The sequence below is a fragment of the Ambystoma mexicanum genome, chromosome 3q (assembly GCF_040938575.1).
Source record: "Ambystoma mexicanum isolate Mex_15411 chromosome 3q, UKY_AmexF1_1, whole genome shotgun sequence".
NCBI classification, from domain to species: Eukaryota; Metazoa; Chordata; class Amphibia; order Caudata; family Ambystomatidae; genus Ambystoma; species Ambystoma mexicanum.
The window spans coordinates 542,659,464-542,684,633 of NC_090926.1; the positions used below are offsets into that span (position 1 = coordinate 542,659,464).

Below are 25,170 nucleotides of genomic sequence, written 5' to 3' on the forward strand. Positions count from 1 at the left end.
GCACGGCCCCGGGTTGTCCCTCAATCACCAAGCTGTCCCACTCTTCAGGCCGCCAAGGGCCCCGGCTGCGCATCACTGCCTGTGGGGCTGGGCTGCTTGCCCCGCTCCGGACCTAATCATCACTGTTCCGTTGGGGGGTGGGGGAGGGGCAGAGAGCTGCCGATGGTCCGGTGCGTCTGGGGCAGACCCGATCCACCCTCTCACTGACTCAGGAAGAGGGGCGGGAGCCGTGTGGCCCACCCCCACATCAGGGCCTGTCGAGTCTCTGGTGTCTCTGCGTCCCGCGACTCCTCTCCTCCGTCTCTCCTTCACACCAGCAAGAAGGAGCTGAAACTGCTCTTTGCCAGGTGTGTGTCTCTCCGGGTTTCGGCCCAAGTGGAGCCCATGGGCTCCGATGCCCACCTAGGAGGTCTACACTTCACCTGGGGGTTGAAAGTGGGGGCAGAGTCACTTAAAACAGCGTGGGTGATGGAGCAGCGCTTTTGGGCTACTGTCATCGGCGCGCCCCCCTGGTGGCCTCGCAGGTGCTACCTTTAAAGCAGAAACTATTGTCAATAAAATAAGAGTTTGAAATAGGGGCTTTGAATGTAGGTTGGATGGATTTATGTAGTTTGGCTATGTGTCCCACCCATTTAACGCCCATTTGTAAGTGAAATCTATATGATTTTCCTCATATTCCCACCCATTTTCCGTCCAACCAAACCTCTTAGGCTGAATTTTTATTGTGTGGGGAATTTGTCAGCCATTTTTACTTCCAAAATGGCGGCTGCCATATGTTCATGTTAATAAAAAGTTATTGTTTTTTTAATTAAAATATATGCTAGTATTATCTAATATAGGTTTCTAATATATGTATATTTAATTTAGATTAAAAATAAATGGCTTACTGTTATAGCTACATTTTTCCAAAATGTCTCTGAACATTTCTGTGTACTTGCTTGTCGTTGTGGGTGGCTAGTGTTGTCAGATGCAACCAGTATCTGATTTGCTGTGATGTCAGTAGGACGTGGGATGTGATTGACTGTAGAGTATGTACTTTTTCCCCACAAAGCAGCCATTTTCTTTCATCGTCTCATGGTTAGCTGCAATCTCAAGTGCGAGCACAGGGTAGGCTGCCCTGCGACTCCAGCACCCCTTGGGGTAGTAGGAGGCTATGTGCCTTCAGGTGGTGCTGAAGGCTCTACACCCGCCTGTCTCCAAGCTCCCTTTTATCTCCCCTTTTCCTGCTTTGTACTTGCGGGCTGGAATACATCTACATTAAGCACCCTGGAGCAGCAGCAGCACCATCAGCACCACCACCACCGCCACCACATCATTACATGCAGAATACCTAAGTGCGACGTGCAAGTAACAACCGAGAGAGTAACAGAAGAGTCTCTCATGCCGACACCCATTGAATCCAGCTCAAGGCATTAATTTCATTAGTAACGGGCACATTCTTGTGGAAATTACTTATGTTAATCGAAACACCAATGCTTAAGAGATGCTTTTTAACGGGTCGGTACATAGAACACCAATTATGGCCCCCTTTTCCCAAATCAGGGGGCCTTTCTGCACATAGGCACATCCCACATTCACAAATGGGATGTGCTCGAAAACGCACAGAAAACTGAGACATTGCCATGCACCTGTTATGAGCAGGTGCAGGGGGTGCGCATTGCAGGACAAGGTTATTTCTGAAACTAATGCACTTCTTTTAAAGTGTAACAGCAGCATTGTGAACTGATGATTTTCTATTTGCACTTCTAATCTTACATTAAAGATAGAAATACATTCTTGTTTTTTTTGCACATTTCACAATGACAAGCCCTTAAAGGGCCTGTCAATGTGAAATATACTCCCAGCACCTTACAGCGGTGCTGAGAGCTGGGTATACATTAGCGTTGGGCGCACGCTGCCAACAATGTGTGCAAGGTGGTGCAAGTTGTCCACAGTGTCTTTTGAGCTGGTGCACATCCACCTTGAAATGCGCAGATCAAGTTTAAGGTGACCTTCACATTTCTCAAACTACCACAATTAAAACAATCATGAGCAATGCCAACAGTTTGGGCTTTTGTGTAGGTATGGGCAGTGCACTTGCCAGGCACTGCTCTAGTGTTTTTAACTGGTTATTGATTGCAGCAGGTGCACAATCATGCGAGTACATGGGCCTCTAATAGCATTGATCCACAGAAAATGGGAGGGTTGTCAAGGCCCGCGCTCAAACCTAGTAACATATAGAGTCCAAATAATGGCATCAAATATTGCCAAGAAATCACTCCAAAAGAAGTTCCAATGTCACAAAAGTTCTTTAATATGGTGAACAGCCGACACGTGTTTCGACCACTGGTCGTCCTCAAGGCAGGCAAATGTTCTATTTGATTAAATAACCCATTGTGAAAATAGGGAAAAATTGCTAGTTGTCATGAATTCTGCATATCAGCTTGTTCTTCCAATTATACATTGGTCAACAGAATGCTGTAGCTACCAGAAAAACAATCCTGAAAATTAACGATCTTCTCCTTAAACCAGATTATTTGTGGCTTCCAAAAGCCCAACGCGAAATTCACAGCTGTCAATAGCTTCTGTCACCTTATTCAGTAACGTGTATTGGCGGGATCTATCCCGTGTAGTCTAATCATTTACCATTTACATAACTTTGTGGGAAGCTCTGTGGGAGTGGAATTGCCTGCAGCCAACCATCTCTTTTTCTTTCTCTTATACATACATTTGGAATCCACAACTTATCTTTTCTGAAAATGTGAGAGTGGTTACTAGCACACAGTTGATCTACAATCCCACACTTTATATTTACAGATCTAATAGCATTGCCTGACAAATACCTAATACCTATACACAAGCCAACACTGTTGGCTTTGCCAATGTTTGTTTTATCTGCAGTACAATTGTTGACCGTCCTTGGGATTGGACTAGCTCATATGTCTGCAACCTTTGGCTCTCCAGATTTTTTGGACTACAACTCCCATCATCCCTAACAAGCCTAGACAATAGCCAGATAACATACTTTGCCTTGCGGAGGAAGCAAATACGGATGAGACAGACAGATGAGACAATCACATTTATCTTTGTCAGAGCAATCTCCCAACATACCACAGGACAAGGCAGCCCTTGCATTTATTCCCTCAAACATTTTATCAGTGGGATACTAGAATAAAAGGTTGGCCAGATTAACACAACTTCGGTTTGGGATGTAGGCATAAAATAAATGTTTTAATGCAAGTCAGTTAGGGTTTTACAAAGTTTGGGATCCCCTGGAACCTTGCTCCCGTCCCCTCTTAATCAACTGCATGAAACTATTCAGAGTTCGGTCTATGGGCCTCATCACAAGTTGGGCTGAATCCACCTAAATTCCGCCCAATGCAGTTACCGTTACCGCCACTTGGTCCGGCAGTATTACTGCCGGATTACACGTAGCAGTGTCGGTTTAAGTCCCCATTTTATTTGGCTCCATTGGACTTAATTGGGCTTTTCTGGCGCAATTACTGCAGTGGAAAAGGGGGCGGAAAGTCGGCAGATTTACCTCGAGCACACTGCTGGAGGTGAAGCCACCAACTTTCCACCTAACTCGTAGTTGGGAAGTGCAGTAAGGCGGTGGTTCTGCTATTACCTACGGGTTTTTATTGCACCACGCAATTTGTGATGAGGCCCTATATCTTTTTGGAAGGTTTTGTGCAGATATGTAAAACGGCTCCAATAAGTGCTCTTTCAAATGGGAGTGCAACTGGGCTGTGGAGAAGATCTAGCATAACAAAACAAATTTCTGTGAAATACTTATTGGTCACAACAAAACCTGGGAAATCATGTGGGTTTATGAAGTGACGTCCATTTTAACTCTTGAGTTACACCCTCTGTAAACCTCCCTGTTGCTCTGCCCATAAGCACTTACATAAGATCACAGCAGGGATCAACCATGAGAGAGAATGACATAACGTGTGACAACTACGAGAGAGGGAGTAAAATGGTCGTCACTTTCCACACCTGGGTGAATTTCCTATGCTTTCTTGCGATTCATTGTATCATTTTAACTCTTACCTAGAAGTTGTTTCACTGAAGAAATGTGTGTTTATATTGCCACAGAAGGCTGCAAGAACATCCCAACTCTCTAAGGCGGTTCAAGGGCTTTTAGTAAGAACTTAAATAGGGTCCAATAAAGGGCTGCTCCTCTTCTCTCGGTCTCCCTCGACCCTAACCCAAACTTCCCTAAATCCCAAAGTGGTTACTAGAAATTGGTAAACGCTGCTATCTAAAATCTGGTTGGCTAGTTGTGAGGTCCTAAATCAACCACCTTAACTTCCTTCCAATGTTATTCTGCCTCACGTCTATTCCTACTCCCCCCTCTCTACTCCACTCACTATTCTCCACTCCCCTCCACTACTGTCTCCTTTTACTACTCCCCACTGCACATTCCACTTCACCCCTCATTTTCTAGTCATCCTCCATCACTCTCTCAATCACCTTTCTCACTGAGCCTCGCTTCTCCCCCTATGCTCCTACTTAGTCTCTCACCTTACTCGCCATTCATGCACTCTCACTCAAGTTCCACATTATCTCACCAACTAATTCCTTACCTAGCGCATTCTCTTTGTTTGTCTCTTCCACGTTCTGCTTCTCCATCTTTCCCCTGCAGGCTCTGTCTGCCTTCTCCTCTAATGACCTCACCCGAACAACCCACACTCCTCTGTTGTTTCAGTACCTTTTTATCCTTCTTCCCCTTCCATTGGCCCTTATGCTCTGCTAGTTTCCCGGGCCAATCTCTGCCTTGCTCTCCCCTAGGAGCCGGGTTACAGACATGGGGAAACCATAAAGTATCCTTTAAGCCCAGCCCCTTTTTGGACAAGGGTCCTCCGGTGTCTCGCAATGACATCCCATTGGGTTAATTTCCGGGTTTGGATCCCGTGGCAAATTAGCTTTCTGACCTCTGGTCCACAGCAAGCAATGTTGTTTTTTTTTTTTTTTTGTTTTTTTCTTTTTAAACAATTTTTATTGATTTTGGTTTCTAACACAATACAGTTCACACCATACATGGCACCTCAGTTCAAGTGGTGGCTGAACGTAGATAAATCTGTCCGAATAGGGGCGGGCCTTATCCAGGTGTTTTTTCTTTTTTATTTGTGCCTCGCCTGTTAGTCCTAGGCTTGGCATATGCCCGGCCCCATAGTGTCATTATGGCTTCAACCCAAAAGTCATGGCAGTTGATTAGGCATATTTGCTCCAGCCTTGTTTAAACCTGGCACATTGGCCGGGGGAGGGCAACCCATGTTAGTCCAGTTACATGGTTACGCCACTTTGCCCATTTGCCCCACACTTTCTGGAACTTCTGAGGACAGCCTCTGGAGTTGTATATCTGCCTCACCAGAGCCATACATCTAGTAATTTCAGTAGACCATTGGCCGACATGTGGGCGGACTGGTGAACCCCATAGTGTGGCGATAAGCCTTTTAGCTAGACCTAGTCAAGTTGATGATCATGTTTTTTCATATTTAGTGAACCCCACCTCCCCCCATATACCCAATAATGCCAGCCGAGTGTCACCTGGGATTTGGGAGCTTAGGATTCTAGACAGTTGGTCAAAACATTTTCCCCAGAATACCTGTATCCATGAGCATTCCCACCACGTGTGAAAAAAGGTGCCGCCTTCCATCCCACATCGCAGGCAGTTATCCTGGTCTATAACCCCCTTACGAACCAAAGCTGTTCGAGTGTGGTATACCCGGTGTAAAACCTTGAATTGGATAAGGCCAAGTCTAGCCTCTATACCCATCTCCCTCAGGAACATAAGTGCCTTCACCAAGTCTTCCGGGTCTAGTGGCCTGATATCTGCCATGCAGTTCTCCCTGAGCTAAGATACTTATTGAGATCCAAATGCTGTCGATACCTGATACAGGGTGACCTTTGTGATTTGGGAAGATGTTGGCTTCTATGGGTGAACGTTCGGGAACTTCTTTCAGGGCAGGGAACTGGGTCCAAATGGCATGCAACATTTGTATATATCGGTATTGTTCGGATTTGCGAAGCCCATGTGTTTGCAGGTTTTCAAAAGAAGCCAACTGTCCCCCCTGTACCAAGTCTGCCAGGGTATGTATACTGTGTCTCTCCCATTTTCTAAAATGACCCAGCTTACATACTTAGGGCATGTCTGTATTTCCCCACAGGGGTTGACCCATAGTCAGTTTGTTCTTCCAGCCTATGTGTTGATGTGAGGCAACCCAGGTCTGACTAACATGGTATATCATCTGTGTAAGGTTTCTCCCCACCCCTCCACCCCCCAGGTCCATTCTCATAGAGCACCTGCTTTGGCTCCATCTTCCCCCCTCCAACACCTTTAAATTGCTACATGCGGAAGGCATGAGTTCCCATGTATCCAGTCATTGGCCACAACGAGCTGCGCTGCCAAGTAGTATCTCCGTAGGCAAGGGAGTCCCAATCCGCCCTCCCACACAGACCTCTGTAGCGTCTTAAGGGCAATGCATGGTTGTCCCCCCTCTCCAAAGCAGGCAGCGCAGGGTACTCTCTATCCTGGCAAAGAGTGATGCGGGGATCGGACATGGGGTATTTTGCAGCACATTTAGAAATCACGGGTGCATGAGCATTTTAAAGAGTGCGGCCCTGCCCATTAACGTCAACAGGAGGACTTGCCAGTGCACAGTGTCCGACGCAAACCGGTTTATCACTGGGTTGAGGTTAAGACGGATGTAATCCCCCATGCCGGGGCATGTGTGGATGCCTAAGTATTTAAACCCAGAGATCGAGACAAGATATGGACCGTCTTGGGGAATGGCCCTATAGCCTCCCTGTAGTGGGAAGAGTGTCGATTTAACCCAGTTAAATTTCAACCCGCAAAATCGCTGGTAATCGATCAAAGTCTGTTATTGTCCGGGCAGAGGTCGCAGGGTCACATACAGCAGGAGGTCGTCGGCATAGAGTGAGACTTTGTCTTCCTCTCCCCAAGGCCATTTACCCCCCACCACCCCCATTCTGTAGCGGCTTGCAAATTAATTGCTAGGGGCTTGATGACAAGAGTGAATAATAAGGGGGAAAGGGGACCCCCCTGTCATGTGGCCAATGCCTCGGCTTTCTCTACCTCCCTGGTGTGCCTATCCCTTGCAGCCACTGTCAGTGATATTTCTTCCCCTCTCAACACTGCCTTGTAGCCCTCCCAGAGTGTGACCGGGCTGTCTACCGACCCTTCATTAGTATCAAAATATTCAGTTGTTTTCTGGGCTAGCTTCCATTACGCTGTGGACTCCAAGGTAATACGTGTTGAGACGCCACGTCACTGTGGGTTTTGCCAACCCACTCTTTAGCTCCAGGAGAAGCAGGGAGTGATCTGTTATCCCCCTGGCTGAAAAAGGCGCAGCTAAGAGCCTATGTGAGATGGTCTCGGGGATAAGAAAATAATCGATACGGGACATGGAGCCATATGTGTTGGAGAAAAAGGAGTATTCCGCGGCAGTTCCATGGAGCATACGGCAGGGCATCGACCAGTCCTATTGCCGTAGCGAAGGCGCACAGCTTGGTGATGTGGATCAGGTTTCTGCTGCCTGTGTGTCTGCAATCTAGCCCCAGATCCATGACTTAATTGAAGTTGCCGCCCAGCACCCACGTGTCCACCTGAGTTTGCATCACCAGTGCCTGAATGTCATCATCGAGTGAGGGGTAGAGGCACATAAACCGCCATGATGCCCCAAATAGTCGCAAACCTCTCCCCCACCACCAGGGCAAACCTACCCATGGGGTCTAGTGTCACTTTCTGAACTTGGAAGGGGGTCCTCTTTGGCATGAGTATCAAAAACCCTTGCGCCCCTATAGAGAATCCTGCGTGAAACGCTGTGTCATAGTTTTGTTTTTTTTTTAAGGGGAGGCATTCTGTCCCAACAAGATGTGTTTCAGTCAACAGTGCAATATTTGGGGTATACCTATTTAGAAATTGGAGCACAAACTGCTTCTTGATGCCAGAACCCAGACCGTTAACGTTCCATGTGAGCAAAGATATCGTCCCTTCTTTTGCCATAAACTCCATTGATATACGATACAAGCTTGGAGCAGCTGGCTCCAATAACAGCCCCGTTTCCTAACCACAGCATATTCCCAGCCTCTACTTCTGTTGTGCCACTAGGTACCAAGTAAGCTTTCCGCCAAGCGCCCCTTCTCACCCCTCCAACATTTACAAAACTGAACCCGTTTATGATCTCTGTTGCTTGAAATGGTAGTACCCACATCCCTCCCTGTACTCCCCAATCTCCCCCCAACCTGAACCACCTGTAACCCGAACTGTGTGCTCTCCTGGCACAAAACGACTAGGTAATGTATCTGCGGAAGTGAGTCTGACATTAGTGGTTAGCAGCCGCCAATATCCAGTTCCCACGTTCGACTCCCATCTGATCAAGAAGCATGAGTGACCCATGTTGATTATCAATTTTTGCGTCCCTGTCCCTCCCGGTCTTTACAGGTGTAAGTTTCTCTGCTTCTTGTGATTCGAACAGGATCGGGGATCAGTCATTTCCTGGTTTAGGTCTTGGTCACCCTTCCGATGGTCGTGGTGGAGTGGGTCTATTAAGGATCTGAGTTTCAAGCCACTCTCATGCTTCTTTCGGCGTGTAGAACAAGTGGGTGACTCCCTCATAGTGCACCTTGAGCTGTGCTGGGAAAAACAAAGCATATTTTCGAGACAGAGATGCAACTTCTTTTTCACGGGCCAAATCTCAAGCCAAAATAAATGGACATAATTCTTTCATAACAAATATCTGTAATATTTCAAATGAGGATGATATACTGGATTTGCATCAGTTAAATGAGGAAATCAAATCTCTTTTGCAGCTGCAGGACAGCTCTCATTAAAGGTCCAAAATCGAACCCTCGCACAATACCAAAAAAAAGAAGAGGGTTGATAAGACCAACTCTACTGCTGTTATTGCAACAGTTGTAGAGGATTTGAACAGCTTCAAATCAATCGACTTAATACAGGTTCCTTTACGTCTTCTAAACGAGACTAGTAGCATTAAACAAATGCAGCAGTCTAGCTTCTTTGCTATTTTAGGAAGAAAAATAAAGGTCATGGTTCTCTAACCTCTGAAGCATCGCCAGCAAAAAGTAAAATAAAGATTGCTGATTCAATAGATCACTTGCCCGAGTCTAATGAACCCTCTCTAATTGAAAATAGTTCAGTTGCTCAGGTAAGTTCTAGCCCACACGCGTTGTACCCAAAAATTGCCATTTTAAGTAATGACCAGAATAATTTGGAAACCAACGCTGCAAACGTTCCAGGTCCTTCTGATTTCACTCCCCAGAACTCTAACATTCTTGGGTGGGTGAGTGACTCGAAAATCAATTGTACAACCAGAATAAATCGATCATTCATTCTTCATTATTTTAAAACTTCCCTCCTTAAGAATTTTAAGCTCTGATGATATTGACTGTTTGACTTTGTTGCACAAACACTATAATCGCATGATTGGCCAATTTCACTCTTTCATCAGAATGAAACTAATCTGGGAACATCGGCTGATCTCACACAACTGGGACTCCACCTTGAACTATTCAAATCCAAGGAAGCAGCTCTCCTGTTTATAGAGACTCATGAGAAAGTAATTGAGGCTGTTAAGTGTTAGACGTAAAAATGACAGCTCTAATTTACCGAATGGTGAAATGATCACTCAGTTCTTTTCCTTGGCTAATGCAGTCAAGCACTGGTCTTAGGTCGAACCTCTAATGAAAACATTTTTGTCAATCAAACTGCCAATATTCAACCGTAGCCCCAAAGTCATAAGATTAATATATTGGAACTCATGTGGCTATATGAACTGGTTTAATTCCATTCCATATTGTAACAAATCTACAGTAATTCTGATTCAAGAAACTATGAAGTTACAACCTTTCCACTTGAATGGCTACACGACCCATACCGCATTTGCTAACATGGGCCCTTTGGTTAGACCATTTGGAGGTTTGGCAGTTCTTGTGGATACCACCATGCGAGCCAAAACCATGGTCTCATCTTCTGAAGATCTGTTGGCCATAGAACTGACTATACAGGGAGACGTAGACATCTCCTTTTTGATATGTCTATATTGGAATACAGCAAAGCGGCCCCTAGACAAGATTTTTAGTGATCTAGGTACAATTTTAGAAGAAGCTTTTCTACGTGATCCCCTATGAGGTAATCATAGTTGGCGACTTCAACTCCACATGTACTCATTTACCAAATCATCAGCACCCTAATACACTGATGAACTGTGTTTCTACCTCTACGCTTAGCGGTAAAAGATGGATGCCCTATATCTTGGACTGACATATACAAATTGCAGAGATAGGTAACAATGAAATTACTTCACTTGGCAAAGAGGCTTGCATTCTTCATATGTCGACTATTTTTGTGTATCTCTAATTTAGTCCGATGTTGTGATCCTGTGACAATGAGTAACCCTGGTCTAGGTGATCACATGATAATCACTCTGAATGTGAATCTAGCATTTACTATACATGAAATCGCACCTGTACTAACGCTCCTAGAATGTGAGCGTCCTGTCCTGTCTCTTCATTGGAATACAAAACTATGTTGACAGTTGACACTTATGGTTAGGAAAGCAGCTATGAGAGAACGTGACTCAATCTCCTATAACACAGACATACAGTTAGTGGAGGAACGCAACAATGTTATTATCAAATCTTTGCTTAGCAAATGTTCAACGTCATCCACATACATGTAACACTGTTGTTTAAAAATTTGAAAAGCAAAACAAATAAAGATATAATAGCTCTTAGAGCTTTGGCATTAACAACTTCCCAATTCATAAGCTCCAAAAAACAGATCAATGAGACATAAGAATAAAATCTAACTAATCAAATTCAAGTTACCCAATGCCGACAATCAAAAAACTATTCAACATTTGGGTATGCATAATACCAAATCTATTTGCACAGTTATAAGGAATGTGACGAATTCACCCTCTTTGACAATTAACTCCTCAATTTCGGTTGAGGCTTGGGAAAAACATCATACTCAAAACTACCGAATTACATCTGCCTATGTTGAAGTCCTAAATCAAAATGTTGACATCTCAATAATGGGGGACTGCAAATGGTCACTGGAGGATGTACAGTGGGCAATTTCAAAATTGAATTATTCAAAAGCTGCAGGACCAGATGGGATCCCATCCAAATTCCCGAATCTTGGTTTCTCTCAATAATTATGCCAATCTTTAAAAAGGGCAATCCGTCAAATCCTTCCAACTACAGGCCAATATCCCTGATGGATGCGTCCTCAAAAGTATTTTCTGTTTTGATCCTTAAGGAACTTGAAAGATATATACATGATAACCTTCTTGCGTTTCCATTTAGGTTTCAGGAAAAATATGGCTACGGCTCTTAATGCCGCCATTTTATCCCATATCCTTGAGTCAACTAAGAAATCAGATTGTGGCACGGTGTAAATGGCATCCCTTGATATGACCCCAGCTTTTAGACTGCGTCATTCGTAATCATCTTTGGGCCAAAATGGTAAAGTTCTGCATTCCTCTGCAGATCATTCTTATTATTTTTATGTTACGCCACAACACTTGTTATAGGGTACAAATTAACCAGGAAGGTGCTCTAACCGACAGTATCCCTACTTTCACAGGAGTCGAACAAGGTTGCAGCCTGGCTTAATTCCTTTTCAATCTTTACTTGAGTGATCTCCACGATATCTGGCAACATGAAATATTTTTCCAGTTAGAATAGGGAAACTATGCATTTTGGACTGCAGAATAAATTACAAATCTTTTCAATTTATGTACACAAATATATTCTTCATCTGAATGCTTGTAAATCAAAAATTGTTATCTTCGCTGGTAGGAAAAAAGTCAGCTCTCTAAAATGGTCAATTGAAGGCAAAAGAATTGAATGAACACTAGAATTAAGGTACTTGGGATATAATCTCTGTGATACTTCATCGATAACCATGTAGAAGAACTTTCTTAACCAAAAACTAAGACCATTAATTACGCAGATGAAAATGATCTATAAAAAATACTGTAAATTCTCTGTTATGCCGGCAATCGATTTCTACATTCTAAAGGTCGAATCGGTCCTACTTTATGGTCTTGATATGTTTTCGGTGGATATAGATAAAATCTTGGATCAGCTACAGGGTCGCGTGTGGAACCTTGCCCATTTCTTTTCTTAGACATGAATTGGGGCTTAGTTCTCTATCTTCAAAATACCAACAGAGAATGTTGAATAACTACTCAAAAATTATCAATCCTCCCCGAAATTCCCTTTACGTAGACCTATCCCAGATGCTAAAAATAGTTCAGTATCAAAATACAAACTCTAATGAACAAACTAGATGTTGACAATCAAGATGTTACTACACGTCCAGATTATGATTAAAAAAAAATGTCTATGGTCACGATTGGGCGTGTACCCTTGAGGCTCTCAGTAAATATACTACGTACAAGGAGTATGCTTTCTTTATTAAGAAGATAACACTGAGATCCTCTTTTTACATGGCTTTCCTTGTGAAAGGGCTTGTTCCTTGTACATTAGATTTAAACTAAATCAATTTGACACTGATGACCGAATGAAACATTGGGATTCCAAAGTGATTGTGAGTTCATCTGGCACTTGTCCATTTTGTTTTGAGTCATAATTAACTTGAAACTTTGAAACGTCTTGTTATTGAGTCTCCTCACTTTGAGTCTGCAAGAATGCAAGCTTTTGAAAAATGCGCCATGGGCGAAACCAGCTTTTCAAGAAATGTTCTTTGGCTCCGTTGTATGTGGGGGGAAAGTGTGTCGCTGGTCCTTTTGCTTACACGAAGCCTGAATGTAATCAAAAACAAATTATCACTGAATACCTAGTACTGTGCTCAATGATCTGTTCATTCTATCGATTGCATTATCGATCCATTGTTGTAGTGAAATTTTAGATGTGTTGTAAATACGGGTGCATTTGTTACCTTTACATCCGATTTTTCTGTTTTACAAATGTAGAGGTCATTGTTTTATAAAGTTGATCTGTATAATTTATTTTAAATGTATACTTATAGGCCGCAATGTTTAAAGATCCTATTTTAATTGATACTATTTGCACAATTGCTATTTTGCACAAGTCACTGGTGGTATTGCGATCTTTAAAATTATATTTATACTTATACCATGTGGTTTTAGGTTATCAAATGTTAGAATTGAATAAATGTATGCTATAGCTTATTGATTTTACACAATGTTTGTAAAGGTTTAAAATAAATCATATACAAATAAAAAAAACAAAAAAGGAAAGCATTCGATTCAGTGAAGGGAACCCCCACAAAGACTTCCAGTTTCGAGGCCAACAAAACAATGGGAGAAGGGAAACAAAGTGGGATTTGGATCAGTGTTAACCAGTGGTCAAGCACAGTTGGAGAGAACCTGCACAAACCCCTGTCCACAGACCACTCAGGATAAGTATCCTGAATAACCCATCAGCCCAGGGCCGAGAGGTAACTACTCATGGTGGCAGTTCCTGAAAAAGTGGCTCAGGAATAAAAAACAATTCACAGAGTACACATCTTCTCTTGCAGGTTGTTACAGGATCCCATCACTCAGTGACTTGAACCATGGTCCAACGGCAACCCAAAAGAAGAAGAATTTTCCTTCCCTCGAGTGGGGCCCACCGGCCAGGAGTGAAAACAATAGCGAAGATGGCTCAAGGAAGACAGAGGAGGCCAACCAAGCAAATTTCGATAACTTGATGGATAATGTGGCAGAGCGATCCATCAGAAAATGGTCCAACAACCGAAACATTGGATGGAGGTGTCCCAGCATGGCTGAAATGGACAGCAGAGGTGGGAAAAGGGTGTCTCATAACCATTCTGGACGATGGCCGTTCCGACCTCAAGAAGCTCGACCAAGCCAGTAATTTGGTATTCGTGTGGTAAAATGGCCTAGAAATAGTCACAGCACGGGTATCCCAGCCTTCATGGTGTGGAGGACCAAGAGAGGGCGTGGACTGCCCAGGAAGGATATCCAGCAGTCAAGAGGAAATGGGAATGCAGGCACAGAACCAAGCCAGTATCTCCAGAGCTGGTCCCAAAATTGCAGCAATTGTATGGTAAAATCCTCCACAAGATAAGTAAACCTGCAAAATCGAAGAATGGACATGATCTCCGTAGCTATACATATTCACTCTTGCGTTCACGTAACCAGCCAATCTTGTTGGTCCTACAGATCGCCAATTTTTCAGGTTCACCCACATATGTGTATTGGCCTGTCTAGGGCTAGGGGCCAGTAACAAACAGCTAAATCTATTCCTAAGGGTATACGCCTGGCCTCAGAGTGAGCATGTTTGCACAGCAGTCATTTTAGGCGTTCTTTGCGGTTCCCCTAAACAAACGAAAGTCCAAAAAACAAATTAGCTGAAGGTAAGGCTTAGAAAATACACAAGTACCACAATGTCTACCATACTGGTACATTGGTCTATTAATGTGATAAAGCAGACTACATCCCTGGTGAAGCCAAAAGTAAATAAAAGCTGCCAAAAGCCTACTCCCTAGCATTACTGTAGGGTGATATACATCGGCTTAGGACCAAAATGGGCTGCTTAAGAAGCACTCTTGCACTAGGAACCATATGGCCTACGGGAGAATAGCACATCATAAAGGGTTTCCGTGTATAAGGGGTCTTCAGTAGAAGACACTCTGATCACAAATATAACCTCAAAGAGCCAAGAAAACAACCATGAAAAGTCAACAAGTCTGTAGGCCCCATGGAATGGGACAGCCAATTCACCCCGCACCCCTACCCCCAAAAAAGAATGCATGGCTGGCCTTAGCCAGCCCACCAATCACATCACTGGTGAGCACGTTTTCACACATTTTGGTGACCAGTAAATCAGGCAGTAAAGCACAGTCCACACACACTGCATGTGGATTAGAGAACTCTAGAAGATTTTAAATAGTCCACACCAGTTTAAACCCAAACCGAAATTTCCTTGTGGGCTCAGAATGAGCATAGGTCAGCTAAATGGCCATTTTGCATGTACAAGCCTTAAAGTGTATTAGTGCCCCAGTGGCTACCAGATGGTGGATCCCACTAATAAAGTGGTACAACCCTGGTGAAAGCAAAACTAAATCACAGCACTCTGGTCCTGGCAGCAATATGGGATATTATGGGCAGCGTACCAGAAAAAGCGTTGCAGCAGCATGGGACCATAGTAGACCTCTCCCTGGCCATGCAAGAACATTTTAAAAACCAAGGAAGCCAGCAAAATGTTTGGGGAACCAGGACACAAAATGAAATCCTGCCTTAAAACGTACACATTTCCCATCTATCGTTTATTACACTACTCCTAGTAAGAACCGCAAGTATAGTTAAAACAACATTACAGAGTAAATAACTCTAAGGGTAAGAGTCTAGGAGACAAAGATAAAGAGTGGTAGCTATAGCAAGTTTCTATTACTATTTTATTCTTTTTGCATATTTTTGTCAGACGGTACCTTTTAAGCAACATTTGTACAAAGTCAGAAAATATAAGCAATTTGGAGTGTATTTCTGTAACTCAGTTTGACTAAAACAGAATAAAACTGTGATTTGCATAGTAGTTAGCGTTTTTGATTGTTTTATTGGAATTACAAATCCAAAAATCCCAGTATTGAAAAAAAGAGAGAAAAAAATATGCTTATTGTTTTTTCTGCATTCTTTTGCACTTATTTATTCAGAACCTGGAGCAAGAAAAATATAGCCTGCAGAGAGAGCTTGAACTGAAGAGTCGAATGTTGGAGAGCCTGAGTTCCGAATATGAGCATTTGAAGCAGCAGCAAAAGTCAAACCAGGAAAATCTTAAGGAGCAGCTTGAGAGAAACCACAAGCATGAAATTCGCATTCTTAAAGAACAGGTTTGAACTGCCCTTTGCCAGCTTTATAGTATGTCTACTTGACCATTTCAAAATGTTTGTTTAATCAAGACTTTCTCTTGTCGGTGTTATGGCTATGTGAAATGTATTAGAAGTGCACGTTTCAGTAATTTTAAAGCACATTAACTGGGACAGCTAACAGTGCAGGCGATCGAAACCTAACCCTTAGTTTGTGAATAAGTTGGTCCGCTTTTGTTGGCAAGACTGGCTTTGCCATTTTTAGTGTAAAAGCAAGAAACCCGATAGTAAAGGAATGCCTTAAATTTATGAAAATTAAAGTTCTTGGCCAATAAGTCCAGTGCTGGATGTCATTTTACCAAACCCTTCTGGTGGAAAATTGGTAAGCATTTACTTTATTTTATTATTATAAAATTATGTAATGCTTGTAACACGCCACACACCAATAGGCCTCAAGGCGCACATAAAACATATACAGAAAAGTCAGACTCTGAAAGAAAAAAGTATACAGATCCAGGGAGACCATTACAGGTACAAGGGGCCCAAACATCGAACCATGTGCCTCCAATTTTCTGCAGTTTAAAGGGCTGAAGAGGTTTGTTCTCGTCATTAGAACAAAGCAGTCTCTTACTTGATGCTAGCTTAAGTCGATCAGAGAGATACCGTGGGGCATTGCCATTCTGAGATTTATGAGTTAATGTGAGTATTTTGATAGCAATTCTTTGCTTAACTGGTAACCAATAAAAAGGGCTAGTCTGGCCGTGGTAACGTGATCCTGGCTACCAAGACCACAGATGGCCCTTACTGCCCCGTTTTGGATGGTCTGCAGTTTTTGAAGATTCAGAAGGTACCAGCCAGCAGGCTGTTGCAATAATCCAATTTGGAATTAGTTAGAGCACAAGCCAGAAGGTATCTGTTTTCCTCAGAGAAGTAAGTTCTGATCTGTCTCAATAGTTTAATAACATAGGAACAGGATTACTGCAATTGAGCAGTGTGCCTTTTTCATAGATAGCTGAGAATTCAAATACATTCCTAATGTTTTAAAAAAGGGAGCCAGGATGGTACAATCCAAAACCATGTACTGGTTATAGCAAGGCTCCAGCTTTTTTACCCAAGGGTCCTATCACACAATCATGAGTTCTGTCTTGTTATCATTCGAAGCCAGTGAATTAAAAGCCATCCATGATTGAAGTGACAAGTATACCTGGTTGATGTCCTCTAAATCCCGATAATTACCCCGAAAGCTCATGGAGTATCTGGGTGTCCTCTGCATAATTCGTTTAACTAACACCAAGACTATCCAGGAGATCAAAAAGGGGGGGGCAGGTATAGATATTGTAAAGTGTATAATATTTGCCAAGAAAGGTTTGATGGTATGTTATCAAAGTTTCAAATTCGCACAAAGTCCACATTTTGCTACATTTAATTGGACTTACTGAAAATATTATGCTGAGATGGAATGATTGTAGCTTTCGAAGTCCAGTAAACCACTTAATCAGATGATGGTTGCACAGGTTGTAAGTCGCACAGAAACCCACTGTTAAGAAAGCTTTCTCTTTTTGCAACTTTCCCTCCATATTCTATGGACCCCCAAAATTTTGCTTCTGTTTTTGAACCTGTCACAGGGAAGTGAAGCCTTCAGCTTCACTCCCTTGGCCTTTTGGTCATATTGTTATAGGCAAACTGATCAGTCCTTCAGACTATCAGTACTGGTAAACGGTTTCCCTTTCATTTTTTTACCTTTTACCTTATTTGGTAACTTATGAACAGTGCACAGGCCATTTTACGATGCAGTCGGGATACTTTTGTATCACCCTAGTCTTTTTTACACTTGAAATTTATGGTTACGTTTATATGTGCCTAAAGACAAGCTGGTGGCAGCAATTACATTTTAACCATTTGAATTATTTTTAGTGTCCACATTAGCGTTTACCACGTATGGCTACTAAACCTGGCTAGTGTCCTAAAATGGCTGTGCCTTGAGATCTTCGCTTGTTCTTTGACCATAATGTTGTTTGTCCTTCTTCCTGCCTTCTCGGGTCAGGACAACCCATATAAGTTAATGCACTTGCTCAGGAAAGCTCCCGCTTTCATGGGCTTGTGATACCTTTTCTGTGCTTGGCTCAGGAAGAGGGTGGGACCGTCTGGTCCCATGTCACATTCGCGGTGCCGGAGAGTCTAGGTGTGTGGCATGAGTGAAACCCACAGTGGGCTCTGATTGGACCACTCCTGGCTGTTTGAAGGGTGCAGCTTGTTACCATTGGTGGGCTTGGACTTGATTCTAGCCAGAATTTCTGATCATAATAGGACTCCTGCAGCTACTTCTTCAGATCAGCATTGGAGCGAAGTATCTGGTCTAAAAGAGCAGCTGACTGGAGATACGTGGATGACTCCCGAAGAGGCCCAGCATCCCATCCGGCTTTGGCCCGATGAAACCCTACTGGACTACCCGATCTGTGACGGCCCTGAGCGGTGCTTCAACCCTTGAACTGGTGGGACCAATCAGTCTCAACGCATTCTCGAGGAGCCAACCTTCCTGAGCCTTCACAAGTGTCCCTGGACCACCCGGTGGACAAATCAGCTCTCCAGTGGACTGTCTCTGGTCCGCATTAGTCGACAGAACATCGGTGCTCTTAAGCCTGTTTTATAAGTTTCCTTCCTGCCAAATTTCAGCCTCCCAGCTTCAAGGGACCCTGCAGAGGAAGGTCTTCTGCAACCGCGACTGGAAGGACACCTGCTGGTGCCTGTGTGAAATGCCTGTCGCTGGAGAGTTCTACCTCCAGCAAACTCACCCCTTGGTTGACCCATCTAGTCATCTAGAAAAATCAGAGTCAGGGTATCACAACACATTAGTCTCCCCCTGTTCTCCTTAGAATACACTTTGGTTATTCCATTCCATCGCTTTTTGATCATTGCGTCTAAAAGTACCTGTATTTCAAACATAATTTTACTTGCCAGTACCTTTGTTGAATAGCTTTTGGAACATTTCACCAACACGTTAACTCTTCCCACATCAGACCCTTTTCCTAAGAAGAAGCGTTGAGACTTTTGGGCATAAGGCCCCACTCATAAGGATTGGACTTATAAAGTTTGGGAATATTTCTTGTGACTTTGTTCTATTCTACTGCATTACTACTTACCTTCTTGTTGACCTTATTAAATGCATTCCTAAGAACCTAAAGGCTGTATATATGTTGTATAATTGAGTGTTGTGTAATATCACCTGCTTGTTTTGTTTTCTAGTGTGTTTTTTGGGCCTAGATTATAGTATTTTTGTACTTTACAGTCTAAATTGAATGATTGTATCCTTCACTGTGTTAACTCATTATGGACCCCTGACCCCATTCATTCTCTACCGAGAATAGCGTTGACTCCTATGCTCAACTACCTTGATTAGGTTTTAGCTAATCTCTCAGTTAACCTGTTCACTATAACTGAAATGCAGTCTGTATAGCGCAGCCCCGGAAGCCAGAGCCCACAGCAGGTAAGTGGGGGGAAGGAAGCGGTTGGACGGTGGCAGAGAGTGTTGTGTAGTGGCTGGGAGTTTGGAGGGGAGAGATCTGATGGGGACCAGGAGAGGGCTGAACACAAAAAGTCACACCTGCAGAATGCAGCCTTTTGTGCTGCAATTGCGGGTGCAGCAGTTTTTGTGCACGGCCTTTAGTCATAGAAGCCTATAACTAGGGTGGCCTCCTAAAATCTGTCAACCAGGCCAGAGTCTAGAAATCCATCTCAACACCCACACTGAGGAATTATTCCTCATAGAAAACCAAGACCTTTCACTTAAAACTTAGGTGAAGAAAGCGTATGCATGGAATGCAGACATGAGAGAGCCATGTTATTTACAAAGGCAGAAATCTGGCAACAACATGTGGTATACATTGGAACCAATGCATTATTCTAACTTAGTTTGAAAGAATACCCATGTAACCCTAGAACAATTTTAAATGTAGGATTCATTAGCGCAATTTGTGAGCAGGGTGTGCTGCTTGTTTGGAAGAACTGTTGTTTTGCAACAATGACTGTTGAGATGGATTTCCAAACACAACCCTGGGGTGGATTTTTGAAGGCCAATCTTTTATGGTGAACATGAGACACTTATGTCTAGTCAAACCATTCAAGGTAGGCAGCAGAGCAGAGCAGTGCAGCCTAGATTTAGGAGGGGTTGTGACAGTTGTCTAGGGCTGCAATTAGCCCACACACAACACCAATAATTACAGTTAAATGATTTATTAGGCCTTCTATATACAGAGTAAGCAATGAAATCTCTAGACAAATATTGTCACACACTTAATATATGTGTGTGTGTGCGTGCGTGCGTGCGTGCGCACCCGTCCGTCCGTCTGTCTGTCTCTGTCTGTCTGTCTGTCTGTCTGTCCGTCTGTCTGTCTAGCTCTGAATTTTGGAGGGGGTCAAAGTTATAGGAGAGGTCCCAAAAAATGGTTTTTTTCCATAGACGGAATGGACAAAAACTTTGTGCATGCCTACAGGCCAAACCGCTGAAAAGATTTTCACCAAATTTGATTTGCGGCAGGAGTGGCGGCTTGGTTTTTGTAATTTTGGTGGAAGTCCAACCATTTCTTTTTTTAGAAACAACTAAAATGTACATCTAAAAAAAATAGTGATATCTGGCTCCACTCTGTGGACCTATTTTACCTGTTTGCTCCGATGTCAAAAGTCTCATTGTCCTGGAGTGTGGCGTGATGTCGGCAAACATTGGACGTTCCTGGTGGTTGGCTGGAGGGAAGCGTGATGTACGTCACAATTTTAGGAAACACCACCATGTTGTATCAGAGGATAGTGTGGCACCGAAAGGGGCTGGAAAACATGGTTTGCAGTATCTGGTGGGTGGAAGAGGGGATGGAAACGGTGGGGGGAGTGAAAAGCGGTTCATATGATATATTTGTTTAGGTGGAAGAAGACGGTGGTGTGCGAGCGGTATCTGAGAGTACTGCAGCAATTCGCAGGTAGCTCCTCAAGCGACTAACTTCTGTGGTGACTGTAGGGAGGCTCAGTTGGGATGGGATGTGCATTGCAGATGATATCAAGATATTCACATTGTGTTGGGGGGGTGGGTAGGGGTGCCGGTGGCTGTGTTATGTTTGTGGGTTGTGGTAAGTGGCCACATGTTCCCCAAGCATGACTGCATTGCCTTGCAGTGGTTGTGGCCAAGGACTAGCCTCTTGGGTGCATGGCCGTTGACCTCTGCATTCACCAAAGAGGCTAGGCCTTGGCCACAACCACTGCAACGCAATGCAGTCATGCATGGGGCAAATGTGATACTGGCAAGTTATTATAACCATAATGCACACACTTTTTAAATGTGCATCTCTCCTAGGGTAGTCACCTTTACGGATTAGTTGTGGAGAACATTTTATACTTGCTAGAGCACCAGAGGTGAGCAGAAATGCGTGCCCTTCCATATGCTGTACTACATTGCCCTTGTTGCCCATTACGGAGTGACATGCCACCATTTGCGTTTGCAATGGTTTGCCCCTGATCACACCCTTTCCTTAGCGAGTGCAGTACGATATTGCGACATGAAAGGATTTCCTTAGAATCACACATTTACAATATGGACAATGTACGCAGCTACTCACATATACCTGATTCTCGGGTAGCTCCACATGCAGGCGACTATCTTCTGTGGTGAGTGCAAGCATACTCCATTGGGGATTGGGAGCGGATTGCAAATGATATGAGGATATTTGTATTCGGTGCACTATTCTGTGTTGTGTGCCAAGCCCCTAGTGCATGGCTGTAGGCCTTGGACCGAAGAGTCTGTCCACTGGTTGCAAGTAGGTTGCACACTGTTGACTTGTGTGTGTAGTTTGTGCGCATTGTACACATTGTTGGTTGCATGGGTGTGGTGATAGCATGTCCTATAGTTTTCCGCCCATGCCTGGAGGTGATGGAGTCAATAGTCCTGCAGAGGGTCCACTGGGTGAAGTGTTGCAATACTGTGGGTATAGAAGTGGATAGGGTTCCAGTGGTGGTTCGTGTGTTTGGGTTGTGCCCATTGGCCAGATGACTGAGAACTGTACTGTATTATGATGTATTGGTTGTTAGTACTTAATACAGTCTTGGGTGCAGGGCCAATGCTTTGAAGATTTTGTGCTTTAGTTAGAAGAAGTACAATAGTATGTGAACAGAAGTGGGTAGGGGTGCCGGAGGCTGTGGTATGTTTGCGGGTTCTGGTAACTGGCTAGACGTTCGTATGCATGCGTGTATTACGTTGCAGAGGTTTGGTTGGGGTGCCGGTGGCTGTGTTACATTTGTGGGTCGTGGTAACTGGCCAGATGTTCGCATGCATGGCTGCATTATGATGGGGTGGTTGTGGCCAAGGCCTAGCCACTTGGGTGCATGGGCGGAGGACGTAGGCCTCCACATGCCCCCAACAGGCTAGGCCTTGGCCACACCCACCTCAACATAATGCAGCCATGCATGCCAACACTGTGATACTGGTCTATGGATTCCACAAATATGTTTTGAGTGCATTTTTTTTTTCCTTTGCTCGTTTGAGTAAGTTGTTATAACCATACGTTGCTCCATCGTACTCCCTCTTAAATATGCATCTCTCCTATGGGTGGTTACCATTACAGAATGGTTGTGAAGGACATTTCCGACTAATTCGGCATGTTCAGAGGTCCTCAGAGAATGCCAGCAAATCACCGGACAAAACCATATATGTGGTTAAGTCCTGCAAAATAGAGGACGGGTGGCCATATCACTATTGGCTTTCTTTTGTTTACTTTTTGAGATGCACAAAGAACTCAGTGGGTGTTGCCATTCTGTGCTATTGTTATGTGTGCATTGCTTGCACTAACTTTACCTGTTGACACTCGCCTCCATAGCCGACGCATACATGCCAACATTCTGTGACCAAAAATCTGTAGGAATTTTAAAGTTTAAAAAAAAGTAATTGGCATAATGATGACATCACAGAAAATTATGTCACATGAACTTTGACTTTATGACTTCACAGGAAATTACCTCAAGTGACTGTGCTGTGTACTAAAAAACTTTTGTAAATCACGCCTTAATTATGTGCCAATCTTTTTTTATGTCTTTCTCTCCTCTTCGAATTAAATGTTAGTTTTCAGCACACTGCACTCTGCTATGCCATCTTGCTCTTTCGATGGGAGTGCACTGCACAGTAGCATACACTGCCAGATGATTAACTGTCAGCATGTTCAGTGTCACTCCACGGTGCCGCACTCGCATATGGCTTGCAAAGGGCAAGCCAAATTGCTTGCAAAGGGATTTTATTAGAGATTGCTGCACATTTGTACCTTTTTGTACAAATGATTTTAACGTGTGCCTTCATATATATGCTCAGAACCTCCTCCATTCACACACAGCCAGTGCTCCAGATAAGATTTTGAGGTGAGAGTATTTTACTCCCTAGAGTAAATGTGATTTCAAGAGAGTAAAAGTGACTTTTCTCTTTTGCAAGAGAGTAAAATGTATGTGACATCCAGCTGACGTGTGCAAAAACTGTATGGAAATTATTACCATGCAGCAGCTTTCTGCATTGTGACAGAATGCACCTTACAGTATTTCTCTAAGGTCTGGCCATTTGATCTCTCCTGTATGTATATTTAAATGTTGAAAACACAAAAACCAACCCAATTACATAGTAAAGCAGACAAGAAATGTATTGTGTGGTTTGAGGTTTGATAGCAGAATTGTCTTTTGATATTTAATGAAAGTCCTCATTTCCTGGAACGTTTACTACCTAATCGTATGCCAATGTTATAATACAACAGTGTGGAAAGGTAAGGACTCCATGCTAAGTTCTATACCTAATTCCATGATCAAATTGTTATTCATTTATCACTTTTGGCAAAGCATTGTACATAGAACATGTTTCTCACAATTATCACCAAAGCGAAGCTGGTTCTCCTTTATCACCCTTGAAAGGATGAAAAGCTGAGTTGGCTTTGCTGGGATTCGAACCTGCAAACTTCAGATCATGCACAGATCGCAGCATTGAGTGCTGAACCAACTGAGCTATCTTATTGGCTAACATCCTTCAGAGGTCGGTAAACTAAGTATCGTCTGAGGTATAATATTCACAGTGCCTAGATGATGGACGAAACTATGCCTGAAGCGCTACATAAAGTTAAATACCTATCTTGATTATCACATTGACATGTTTTGCTAAATTTATATTTCAAATTGAGAGTCGGGTTCCCTGGAGAGTCAGGTTTTGGATGTTTTAATTGTAGTCTTGAAGATGGTGTAATGACACTCACCCTTGAGCAAAGACTTTTTTGCCACTGACCATTTATAGTAATGTACCCCATTGACCGCAAGGTTGAATGGATGTAAACTAGACTGTGCATACTCATAATTTCACACACTGTTTTTATAATTGGAGTGTAAATTAAATTATATGTGTAAATATTATCTGCCTACACATGATTATGCACACAGCACAGGTGCGCTGAAAAATAAAATTGTGTGATACTTCATTGCTTTCACTGGAATAAAAAGCATATTTTGTTACAAAAGATGAATTCTCAATTGCAACTTAAGTTTTCCATCTTATTAATTATACAATCATAAAATGCTAGGAAAATAAATATGCACAGTGCTTCGGTTTGCTCATGAGCATCTACACACGACAGAGCAGAAGCTGAAGAGTATGCGGTCTCTTTTTTGAAAGAATGCAAAGAAGAAAATTATGTTTGTGGCTTTTCTCCATGGCTTGCAATTACATCCATGTAGATAAAGTGTTCAGGTTTCTAGCAAGTAACCTGACCTTTGCACTGCCTTCTGCTCTAAACCTTTGTGTAAATGCATGCAGGAACAGCTGTCGTATTTACAAGATTTTCATGCGTAAAAGGCCAGGTACAACCCTTATCTGGAGGTCTGCACACACCCCTCCCGCTTCCCTCCTCGGCTCTCCCGGATCTTGGAAAAGGGTGCGATACAGTGCCAAGGGTTGCCGTTTACAAACATGCAATGAAGATTGGCGATCGATCAGCCATTGGCTGCTAGTTGAAAGGCGGGTCTTTCAGCGCAGTGGTTTATTGATCAGTGTCTGGGTGGTGTGCAAGCGGGGCAGGGGGTGTCCCTAAGAGACACTGAGTCCAGTGATTTCTGTCTTTTTTTTATAGGGGGCTTTATGGAGGAACGTAGGGAGCAATGATTCCTTTTCCTTCTCGATCCAGTAATGAGTGGGATACTGCACAGTTGTGCAGCATGTGGCGCTCCAGGTGTTTTGCACTTCAGCTCCTGGCAACGGCTTATGGGAGTTGTAGTCCAAAGTTGCAGAGCACGGGATAGTGGATTAAACAGTGATATGAACGTCCTTGGAATATGACATATGAAGT

General features: G+C 43.4%; 1 protein-coding gene across 6 annotated transcripts in view; it reads left to right on the forward strand.

Moving 5' to 3' along the window:
- The window catches only part of SPDL1 (spindle apparatus coiled-coil protein 1), a 739,625-nt gene that overhangs the window by 259,122 nt on the left and 455,333 nt on the right, over nt 1–25,170 (forward strand). For all 6 annotated transcript variants that reach the window (XM_069654308.1, XM_069654305.1, XM_069654307.1 and 3 more), the window contains one exon: nt 15,677–15,853. In XM_069654308.1, coding sequence (XP_069510409.1) covers nt 15,677–15,853 — 177 coding nt within the window. The remainder of the gene's footprint in view (nt 1–15,676; nt 15,854–25,170) is intronic.